Genomic DNA, 12,442 nt, shown 5'->3' with positions numbered 1-12,442 from the left:
TTAAGAACATTTTAAAGACAATAAACTGAAATGAAAATTGTCTAAAACATTAAAAACAATAGCATGATTTACTTATACTCCAGAATATCCTCCCATCTTAATCAAGGTACAACTAATATTCTCCTCTTCTTCTCCTCCTTTCCTTGAGGAGGGGTACTAGGGATTAAACCTAGGGGCTTGTGCATGCTAGGCAAGTGCTCTATACCACTTGAGCTACATCCCCAGCCCTGACACTCCACTCTTAATCCTCAACTACTACCTTAACCTTCTATCAGCCTTCTATCTCCCTCCATGAACAAATGTGGCTTTTGATTTTTAAAGATGTATTTCTTTGTTGTGCTGGCAGGAGTTACAGGTGCTTGTGAGTCACCTGATGTGGGCTCTGGGAACCAAACTCTGATCTTCTGAAAGAACAGCAGGTGCTTTCACTGCTGAACTTCTCTCCAGCACTTTTTCTTTTCTTTGTTCTTCTTTTTTCTTTTTTTAACAATTTGTGGACTTTTGTTTTATGGTTATGGTGGTACCAAGACTAGAACTCAGGCCCTTAGACATGCTAGGCAAACTCTCTACCAGTAAGCTACATCCTAAACTACAATTTTACTTTTTGAGACAGAGTCTTAGTAGTCCAGCCTAGCTTTGAACTTAATATTTAGCCAGAGATGACCCTTAACTTCTGATCCTCATCTCTACCTGTTGGAATTATCTGTGTGATCCACCATGCCCTGTTTATAAGAATCTAGGGCTTTGCACATAAGAGGCAAAGCACTCAACCAACTGCATTCTATTCCCAGTCCCTAAATGTATTTTAAAATAGACAATAATCACAAAAGTATGTACATCTTTCATTTAGCAAAGCTACCCAACAGACTGATGCTTAGAGTCAGTGTAACTGGGAATGGCCTCTGGAAAGAGCAGTAACAAAAGAAACCAATGGTTTAAAACATGGGGATGATTTTTGGAACACACCTCAATCTTTGCAGCTATAGCCACAGACGCTATCTGGGACCCCATTTAACAGCTGCTACTTTTGTAATATTAAAAATCATTTCAATCAAGTTCCTTTTAATATCAAAGTCAGAATTTCAACTATAACCTAATCAAAGTAATTTGGTTGCAAAAATTGTATGAACAAATCTATAATACTTTGTTTATTTTCAAGTGTCTTCCTACCTGGCCCCAATTGGCCTTGAACTCTCCATCCTCCTGCCTCTGGATCCTGAGCGCTGAGATTATGAACATGTACCATCATACCTGGCTCTAACGCTTTCATTATTGCATTCTAGCTATTATATCACTTGCCTGACTGTCATATAACCTGTACACTAAAATGTGAAGCTCTTTCCAATGTTACATAAAATCATTTTAAATCCCTGTGGGAAATAAATGTTACTTGAACATTTTTAAAGTAAATGTCATTTAAAATTAGATATTCTTATACTTACAAAAAGAGGTATAACCACGTTTTCCCTCAAAATGTTATACTGATTATTCAATTATTCATCTTTTCTCCAATAGCTTCCATTCTCAACGCATTTATTCATTTGAAAGAGATTGCTCCTATGACTGAGGGTATAATAATGTAGCTCAGTGGCAGGATACCACTGTGTCTAGTATGCTTCAAGACCCTGGGTTTCATCTTCTGTACCATGCACACTAAAAACCTTTACTTTTGACTCTCCAGTTGTTTAAGAAGTAAAACTCTGAAATGGGGGAGCTGAACAGACAGCTCAGTGACTAAGAGCACTGGATGCTCTTCCAGAGGACCCAGGTTCCATTCCCAGCACGCACACAACAGCTCACAACTGTCTGTAACTAGTTTCAAGGATCTAATGACCTCTTCTGGTCTCTGTGGGCACCAGGCACACACATAGTACACAGACATGCAAGCAGGCAAAAACACTCATACATTTTTAAAATGTGAAATGGATTTTTTTAAGTCTATGAAAACTGACTACACTTTCAAGGTTATTCTTGTTCTAAATAATTAACATAAAATCAAAAGTTTAGGGGGCTGGAGAGATGGCTCAGCGGTTAAGAGCACTGGCTGTTCTTCCAGAGGTCCTGAGTTCAATTCCCAGCAACCACATGGTGGCTCCCAACCATCTGTAATGAGATCTGGTGCCCTCTTCTGGCATGCAGGCAGAACACTGTATACATAATAAATAAAATCTTTAAAAAAAAAAAAAAACCAAAAGTTTAGATATGTGAGATTTTTAAGCTAAAACAAACTGACAAAAACAATCAACAATTTGGTCCAAATAACACTGCATAGGTGTCCATAGGAACATTACTAATAATTTCTTGTAAACTGAATTAAAAGTAAAGAGAAACATTTCAAATTCACTCACAACTCTAGAAGCATCAAAACAGACTATCTTTCCCTATAACAGACACTCAATGGGTATCTCCATGTTACACAGCCTCCCCATCTTTGTATGCAAACAAGTCAAATGTTCCACCACTGAGCTACACCTCTAAGCCTTCCCCAGCGTTTCTATGATGGGCACACATCCAACACAACAGAGGCTTGCTCTGGGTAGGGGGTGAAAGGGAGGTAGACAATGGAAGTGTGACCACTATCTGTACCATTTGGACTTTTTAAATGAAACAATATTTCAGTATTAGTTATAAACTTATTTTAAAAATAGGTATTTTCGCCGGCAGTGGTGGCGCACGCCTTTAATCCCAGCACTCGGGAGGCAGAGCCAGGCGGATCTCTGTGAGTTCGAGGCCAGCCTGGGCTACCAAGTGAGCTCCAGGAAAAGGCACAAAGCTACACAGAGAAACCCTGTCTCAAAAAAAAAAAATAGGTATTTTCTAAGTAGTAACCTTGATAAATCATATGTAGCCAGAATTTATTGCCACCATTTACATAGCATATTAAAAAATGAAATTCAGCCGGGCGGTGGTGGCGCATGCCTTTAATCCCAGCACTCGGGAGGCAGAGGCAGGCGGATCTCTGTGAGTTCGAGGCCAGCCTGGGCTACCAAGTGAGCTCCAGGAAAGGCGCAAAACTACGCAGAGAAACCCTGTCTCGAAAAACCAAAAAAAAAAAAAAAATGAAATTCACTTTTCATATGCAATCACAGCTTCCATTTCTAAATGCCTCTGGATCAAAATTTAAGACTATAAGAAATTCATTTTCTATATATTGAAAATAAGAACAAGAAAGCAGAGCTGGAGAGATGATGGCTTAGTGGTTAAGAGCACTAATGCTCTTCCACAGGACCCAGGTTCGATTTCCAGAACCCATATGGCAGCTCACAACTGTCTGTAACTCCAGCTCCAGGGCACTAGATGCCCTCTTCAGGTTTCCACAAGCACCAGGCACACACAGTGTACACACACACATCGAAGCAAACACTCTAACACATAAAATAATAAATAAATCCTTTTTAAAAAGAAAAAGAACAAAAGCCTATTGTAAAATGGCATTTGTTTTTAAAAGTAGGGGAGGTAGACTGTAGAATAATTCCACTGATATTTTTAAAAGGTCATATCAAGGGTATATATAGGTATGCTCAGAAAAGTGTCTGCAAAGATGCTACCTGTGGTTGCCTAGGAGTGGGACTATTAAAGGGGATTCTTAAGTAGAATCTGCATGTCTTGAAGTTTTTGAGGTGAATATTGATTTGTTTACAACACACAAAGGAGTAAAACTAGCTGGCTCTTGAAGATTTTCGAAAAACTATACCACAAAGTATGAAGATCCTTCCAAATGAAGGAAAATAATTTTTTATAAATACGTTAATCAGCACACACATGGTACACCTATCTACATGCAGGCAAAATACTCATATGCATAAAATAATATAAATAAATCTAAAAAAATTTAAATGTTCAAGGACAGTCACGGCTATTCAGCAAGTCTGAAGCCAGTCTATTTGAGACCCTGCCTAAACAAAAAAAAAAAAGGAAACAAGAAGAAAAACTACTTCCTGCTATTGCAAACAGAACTATTTATGAGAAGCTTTCAATTCTGTAGTTTTGTGCCAAAGTAGCTGATATTTTCTAATTCTTCTGTATCTACTATAAAGACTATAATCTTAAAAGATAAGCAAAGAAAAAATGAGGCTTGAAAAAGAGATTAGTATCTTTTCCTCACAGAAAACCATTTTATTTTTTTTCTGGGGTCAAGGGACAAATATCACTACAAAATTACACCAATAAAGCAAAGAAAATACATTTCATCTGTAATAGTTTCATTGTTTTAATCCTGTAAAAATAGCTATCTGATTTTGTCAAATATACATAGAAAAGTAACAAACTTGTGTAATAAACAGGAAAGAAATCTCCTGGCCAAAGAGTGTGATTATTGTTCATTGAGTCAGGTTTTGAGTCACAGACTTGGAACACACATGACACGTAATTTACTGGGCTCCAAATGTATTCTGAACTTCCTCATCCAGATAGAAATTGATTGCAGAATGCCCAAAACTCCAAAAAGGCCTCTCCCTCCATCCTCTGCCCTCTCTGAATGCCATCCTAAGATCCACTCAACCTCTTCTAAGCTAAGGAAATATAGGAAGGAAAAATTGCAGAGGAATATTCATTTACTTCAAGCAATGCACCTATATAACTAAAAATACACATTATTTAATAGGAAGCACTATCTTATCAATGTGAAATATTTCTAAACCTAGGTTTCATCTCCCAAATGCAGCACCATCTACACAGAACTCTGAACTCTAATGAGAACTGCCTTTCAGCCTCATCTCAGCTACTCATGCTTTTTTGTGCTTTAAAGAAAACTGAAAATTTAAGCAAAAGACATGTCTAAGATTCGATTAGTTGATGACAATCTGGATTTATGGTAAAAAAAAAAAAACTTTGCTTAAAAAGGAATAAAGACAAGATAAATAATATTCGGGCTATATTCAGCAACCTGAACAGATCCTAAAAACAAGCTCAGAGGTGCCATAAGTCACGATGCACAGTGTAGGAGAGCTGCTAGAGTCCTTGTATCCCTCTTTGCTTCCTTACCAGCCTAATCTAGGTCATAATGAGAATGTGAAAAGCGATTCATTGAGCAGCACAAAGACTGACATTTGTGGAATGGGGAAAATGATCCTTTGCTAGGTCCATTAAAAGACTGCTCAATATGAATAGACATCTGAAATACAATCCACTGAGTAGTCCTCCCAAATAAGACATCTGGCATGATTGTCTGAATCTCTCTAGCACCCACAGAGGACTCCTCATCTTCACAAAACCAAGACACCCCCCCCCCAAAAAAAATCCTTAGGTGGGAACTAGTATGGGCTCTGAATAAAACATAGTGCATTACTCCTGAGTGTTTTGGCTAAGGTCAATTATAAATTATACTACATTGCTTCAAGGATTCTCAAAAGAAGTCTTAAGACAAGTAACCACTTCAAATCAACTTTAAAGAAAATTCACTCATCATATAAGTATACTAATGCATAACTGTACCATAAAATACACCTTAATATTCAGTTAGAGCATATTAAAAACTCAACCCTTGTTCTAAAATCTTCCTTCTCCAAGTCTTAGTGTACAGGGAACACAAAAGCCACATTAAGAAACTAGCACTGGCCAGGCAGTGGAGGCACAAACAAAAAAGTGGCACTGCTGAAGTTTCCTAACAAAACAAACATAAACGAGGGGAAAACTTAGCAAAAGTTCTACAACATTTGCTTTAAGATTATGTTAGTACCTCTCTTTAATGTGGAGTTGTTCAAGGTCTTAACATTGCACGCAATTCTCCACTGACTCCTTTTGATTTGTTTGTTTGGTTGGTTGGTTGGTTGTTTTTTTGGTTTTATTTTGGTTTTTTGGTTCTTTTGTTTTGTTTTTGTTTTTTGAGACAGGGTCTTTCTATATAGTCCTGGCTGTCCTGGAACCTACCATGCAGACCAAGCTGGCACCTAACTCAGAGATCCACCTGCCTCTGCCTCCTGAGTGCTGGGATAAAAGACGTGTGCCACCATGTCAGCTCCTCCACGGTGTTCGTGTGAGGATTTTCTTCTCTGTTTGGAAAACCCATTCAGGGCTAGAAAGATGGCTCAGCAGTTAGGAACACTGGCTGCTCTTGCAGAGGTTCAATTCCCAACAACCACATAGTGGGTCACAACCATTTATTTTATTTTTTTGTTTTTGTTTTTGTTTTTTCAAGGCAGGTTTGTGTAGCTTTGGAGCCTGTCCTGGAACTCTAGACCAGACTGGCCTCGAACTCACAAAGATCCTCCTGCCTCTGCCTCCCGAGTGCTGGGATTAAAGGTGTGTGCCACCACCACCCAGCTCTCACAACCATTTACAATGGGATCTGATACTCTCTTCTGCCAAGCAGGCACACATGCAAATAGAGTATTCATATACATACATAAATAAATAAATCATAAAAAGAAAGAAAACCTTTTCAACCTTGGCTGGTTAACATCAAAGGTCTGAGCAAACATGTTCTTTATAAAGTCTGATACCCACTGCTGGTGTTCTATGTGTTCTATGTTAGTTCTCAAAGTTTCACAAATGCTCCACAAACTGGCTGCCTAGACTCCACCTTTGGAGATTCTGATGCCCATGGTCTAGAGTCCACACTGGTCATGGAAACTTCCTTAAGCTTCAAGGATGACTCAAACACGCAGTCTAGGTGGAGACCCACTTCATTATAATGTACTTACTTTATCTGTACTAATAATCACATGTGAGATTGAAACCAAAGTTTCACAATTCCCTAGAAGATCACTGGATTCCACCTAACAAATAAATCTTGGGGACTAGGGAGATGACCATCAGTAAACACTGCTTCCTGCTCTTCTATAGGACCCACATGAAGCAGCTCACAACTACTTCTAACTCCAGCTCTAAGGGATCCAGAGCCCTCTTCAGGCCTCCAATGGCACCAGCATACACATGGCATTCACTCCCACACACACAAGTGAAAAAAATAAAAATAATTCTTTTTTAAAGTAAAACTGAACTATGTGAAGGGTCCTAGAAATTATATCTTAAATAACTGTGATGCCTGGCTAGATTTAGTAACTCTCTTCTAGATAAGAACTGAGTCATTTCACAGAATATTAACTAACTATGCCCAGGCCATAGCCAGTGATAAATAAAATCTGTGAAATGAAGAAACTCTAGTATTGCACGTGAGGACTGGATTTATGTATTCAGTATTCAAACTTCCTGCTACAACACAAGAAAAACTGCTTCCAACAACAGAATCCAAATACTGGCACACTTTTCAAATGTGTGTGTTTTTTTTAAATCCATAACGCTCCCTACTGCCCTGATCATGGATAGTCAAATAAAAACAATGGTCACAGGGCTGGAGAAATGGTTCGGTGGTTAAGAGTACATATTATTTTTACTATTCTTATAGAGGACCCAGTTCAACTCCCAGCATCCACATCAGGCAGCTCACAAACACCTGGAACTCCAGCTTCAGGGAGCAAACACTTCTCTGACTTCCTTGGGCATGTACATAAACACACATACATACACATAAATAAACAATACAATTTTAAAAAGAAAACAAGTTGGTCCGAAGGTTGTGGGTTATTGTTAAGCTGTTTAAAAAGAAAACAACGGTCACAGTTTAAACATTGAAAATACCCATAACAAGCTACACACATTGTACTTCCTTACCAACACCTACACTATCAAGCCTTGTACCTTCAAGTCCAAGTCTCCCCAAGCTGGCAATTCCCAAAGCCAGACCAATCCTACCCTTTATTCTGTCCCCTCTAAGCAGAGACTTATAGTAGCAAAATTCTCAGCAGAGCCTTTGCAACCCCCTTTTTTTTTGGTCCCTAGTCAGTGCCTCTTCCAAATCCTATCCCATTCATGAAGTCATCAACCTCAAAAACATAGGGAAAATGCACTAAGGATCTTACTAAATAAATTCTTAACTATTCAAGGTGTGATGACCAGCAGCAAATGACACTGAGATGCTCCAAAAAAAAGGAGAATCTGAGGCCCCGTCCCAATCTAGATTTTAACAAGTCACATGCACATTAAAGTTTGATGGACTGTGGCTCTCAACTGCTAATACCTGGTATCACAATAAAATTTTTCATTCACTGACACACATGATTTCATTTATATATAATATATACTTATTTTTACACATAATATAATACTGGAAGGCACTCTGTATAACCAGAGGAGAAAAGTAAACCCCAACCCAGTGATCTACAAACCCTGTGATCTACAATGACGACCAGCCTGCAAGATAGGCTGGTGCAACAGTGGTTCGGAAGTTGTGGGAGTAGCCAACCACTATCTGATTGGAACTAAGGCCCACTCCATGAGATGCACCCATGCCTGACACTGCTCCGGTGGTCAAGAACCTGACACTTGATAAGCCTATGGACACAGGGGAAAACCAAATACTACTGTTCTGCTAAAGGAATGTAGCAATAAAATGACTCCTAATGACATCCTGCTATACTCATAGATCAGTGCCTTGCTTAGCCATCATCAGAGAAGCTTCCTCCTGTAGCAGATGGGAACAAATACAGAGACTCACAATTGAACAATATTCAGAGAGTGACAGACCTTGGAACACTCAGTCCTAAATGGGACGTCTCCATCAAATCCCTCCCCTCAGGGCTCAGGGAACCCTGTGGAAGAGGAGGAGGAAAGATTGTAAGAGCCAAAGGGGATGGAGGACACCAAGGAAACAAGGCCTTCTAAACACAGCGTAACAGACACACGTATGAACTCACAGAGACTGCTGCATCATGCACAGGGTCTGTATGGGTCTGCACCAGACGGGGGACCCAGCACTGAGAGGAGAAGTGGACCCAGGTTCCATTCCCAGCACCCACATGGCATTTGACAACCATCTGTAACTCCAGTTCCAGGGAATCATGTGCTCTCTTCTGGCCTCTGTGAGCACCAGGCAAGTATGTGGTACACAGACATACATGCAGGCAAAACACTAATATACATAAAATAAAAAATTAAAACCAAAACAAATGTTCAACACAACTAAAGACACAAAGAGCAACCCCTGAAATTTCCAAAACATACCCAAAGGGAGTGGTACCAGTCAGTTGAGAACCATAGTGGTTCTACAATCACATCCTTTTCCTTCCCTCTTTCTCCCTCCTGTAAAAAAAACTTATGAGTCATCAATCTATACTAATCTTTCATTTCCATCAATAAACTTAATATGTATGACTATCATGGAAGATTTTCAAAGAGCCCAAGTCAATGAACATGTTCACAGACTCCTATGAATATACCTGACAGGGGCATTGCTGGTTGCAGATTCAGTTTCCATTACACCTCTTCTCCCCAAAAGAACCCCACTGTGTTCATGAAACCATTCCTTTCCCATGTGTTTAAGCAAAACGATCCTGTTTAACTTAAGCTAACCAGAGCCCAACATTCCCCTGGTAACTGCTATTGGGCTAGGGACAGACACCTGACCTATGTTGGTCCAATCAGCCCTGAAGGAAAAACATAATCCAAGCATGGGAGTGTTATCCTCTCCTCTTCCCCTAATGAATGACAAAATATTGCTACTGGTTGTCATCTTGTAACTGTAAGGAAAGCTGACAATGCCACAGTAAACCCAGAAGAGTCAGATCTTTGAGGACACTGAGCCAACAAACTAATGAGTTCAGTGTGCATCCTTTCTCTGAGTTTAGTGGGAGAATTTTCCTCAGTTCTCTGTTTAGTTTTGGTGTAACAATTAGATTTTTATTACCTTAATTTCACCAATAGAAAACCACAGTCAGGAGTCAAATGACATGTCCATTATCATATATCTAGAAACTGGCAATACCACAGCACTGAAAGGCAGAAACCATGGTCTGATTTTGCAGCCCTTATTAATGTGCCCCAAACACTGTGGCTGCAGGAAACTTTTAAATGGGTAGCATAAATTTGAGATTTTATTAGCACTATTCTGTAAATGTTTCTTGGAGTGTTGATTTTATAGATTTCTAGCTGCTTGTTGTTTTTTGGTTTGGTTTGGGTTTTTTTTTGTTGTTGTTGCTGCTTTTTTTTTTTTTTTTTTAGACAGGGTCTCTTTATGTAAGCCTGGTTGTCCTAGAGATCCCTATGTAAACCAGGCTGGCCTCGAACTCACCTGCCTCCGCCTCTCGAGTGCTGGGATAAAAGGCACGCACAGCCTGTAATTTTTTTTAATGACAAAATATAACTGATTTTTAAGAAAGAATAACTTTATCATAAAATACAGGTTTTTCAAAGTCTTCACTGTAAATGTCTTACGGAGTACAGGAGTTCAAAAAAAAAAAACTGTAAGGGAGAGGATAAGAGTCGACTTTTCCACACTAATGCTCACTAGGGAGTAAGCTCCAGCTTTCCCTACTCTTAGCCTTTCCCTCCCCAGCCTCCCCGACATCCTCCGAAGCTGACCCTCCCCCACCCGCCATGCCAGGTTCTGAAACCTGATCCTGCCAAGCAACCAAAGCCTCATGCCCGGACCTGGGACCTGGCCTCATCCTACCCACGACCCCAAAAGGGCATGAGCCGAGGAAGTGGGTACTACAGCGGCGTCTTAAGTCTTCAAAATGTTCCATTCGCGAGAGACCTACTCAAGGGCCCATCCCACCCATCTAGGGTTCCATGCCTCAACCTCACAGGTGCTGGTACCAGGCAGTGAATGAATCGCTGGGCCAGGACTTAGCCAGCCCGGAGGTGGGCAAAGCCTCGGGGGGGCCGAGTCTGATCCCCAGAGGTCCCACGGGAGCGTAGGAAAGGCTCCCGTAGTCTGAGAGGGGGAGATAACAGCTGTGACCCGGCTCGACGCTCTCACCTTGAACATGTCGCTGGCAGCCGCGGCTCCGGCAGGGTCACCCCTCCTTCGGCCCCGCCCACTATAGAAAGCGACTACGGAGGCCGGGTTAGATCCTGATTCCTTGGACCGCGAACAGGCTGTGGTGCACGAGATGATGTTCTGCCCTCCAAAACCCGCCAAAAGCTCCAGTCCAACTCCACTAGGTGGCGTGATTGAGTTGCCTAGCAACCGAGAGGCACCCGCGCGCGGGAGCCTGAAGAGCCCAAGCCCCGCCTTCTTGTCGGTCCTGCTTCTCTGCCGGCTGTTGCTAGGCGGCAAAAGGCTGCCGCTCCGTGTGGGCGGCAAGCTGCGGTAAGAAGAAGGCGGCTCCTTGGCGTCCTGCCGCGCTGGGAACCAGCTTTTTGATTCCACCATTGGACGCCCGGCTGTGATGGGAATCCTGTGAGCTGAGGTAGCCAGGCGGTGGCGCCCGTCGGACTTGGGGGGAGGCTGTGCCAACCTTTTAGGGTGAAGCGGCAGACCGACTTTGGGGCTTCGACTTACCTCACCAAAGGTTTTTCCTTAAAGAATTTACCGTATGCTAAATGTTCCTTAAATTTTAAGACTAAGCTAAATGCACTGTCATTTAATCTCAAAAAAAAAAAAAACCTGACCTTTTTTTAAAAAAAAGGACTAAAGCGTAAATCTGAGAATCAAAGATTTGTCCCATTTAGTACTTGTAGAAGTAAAATGACAGTATTTAACTGTTCGCAAGAAAAACGAGCGCTACCAGTGATTGAAACGCGTAATTTCATTCCTCTCACACAAGTCGGTGGGCATGGTTCTCATTGCCGAGGGTCCGAGGCTGCGGGAAATCTAAAGCTAGGATCGAGTTCCAGGTAGTCTGCCTTTGAAATCTCGGCGCTAGCCTCAGCAAACGCTAGCCCGTCCCGTAAAGACGGAGTATTTCGTACTTCGTTCTGTATTTCCTCCTAATTCGACAGGAGATGGAAGCCACATGGGCATCCTGACGATTTGGAGATTTGTTCGGTGGAGATTTGTTCACTGCTAGAAACACACCTGTCTTTTTGAAGAAATTAGTTTTTTTATTTAACGCGAGGGGGAAAAAAAAAACCGCCCGTCTGGGGCAAACTGGAGCATTTCAGTAAGAAAGTGTTAAGTTTGTCGTAGTATTTGAGCTTTGGCTTGGTGGGTTGTGGTCAAGGGGTTTTTTTTTTTAAAGCAGGACTTGGAAGAGTTAGCAAGCCCCGCGGAGGGGAAAATGCTAAGGCTCAGCCGAGCGAGCGCGGAGCGGCGCGCGGAGTGGAGCGGCGCGGCGCGGCGCGCGCCGAGCGCCCGGACCAATTCCCAAAAGTTAAGGGCGGCTTTTTTTTTTCCTTCTCAACAGAACTGCATGTTCCAAGCCATTCCCATCTCCAACCCCTACGGAGAAATACTGAATTGACTCTGAAGGCTCGGCGTCACCAAGGTAATATCTTAAAAGTGTGAAGCATAGGGATAAATTACAGCCGAAGCTCTTAATGCAGGAGGTACGTGGACTCGGCACAGCGGAGAGTGACAGCTTCACCTTCGCTCAACTCTACCTGAACTTTAGCATTTCTTCCAAGTACAGTGTGGGCAACAAGCCTCCCAGTGTTAGCAGTACCTGTGAGTGTCACCAAGAGAAAGCAGAGATCGTTTCATACCATTTACAGTCACGGCAGC

At 41.6% G+C, this 12,442-nt stretch overlaps 1 protein-coding gene across 3 annotated transcripts in view; it reads right to left on the bottom strand.

Moving 5' to 3' along the window:
- Apoo (apolipoprotein O) overlaps positions 1-10,858 on the bottom strand; it is a 52,436-nt gene extending 41,578 nt beyond the window's left edge. For 2 of the 3 annotated variants that reach the window (XM_028881660.2, XM_028881661.2), the window contains exon 1: positions 10,757-10,858. In XM_028881660.2, the coding sequence (XP_028737493.1) occupies positions 10,757-10,765 (9 nt within the window). In that variant the 5' untranslated portion in view covers positions 10,766-10,858. Of the gene's footprint in view, positions 1-8,523; positions 8,560-10,756 lie in introns of those variants that run through there. The other variant, XM_028881662.2, reaches the window with a different exon arrangement.
- Positions 10,859-12,442: the final 1,584 nt, after the last annotated feature.

Source organism: Peromyscus leucopus, chromosome X (genome assembly GCF_004664715.2).
Source record: "Peromyscus leucopus breed LL Stock chromosome X, UCI_PerLeu_2.1, whole genome shotgun sequence".
Taxonomy (NCBI): domain Eukaryota; kingdom Metazoa; phylum Chordata; class Mammalia; order Rodentia; family Cricetidae; genus Peromyscus; species Peromyscus leucopus.
Note: the sequence above shows the minus strand (reverse complement) of the source record. Positions and strands in the feature narration are given on the sequence as shown.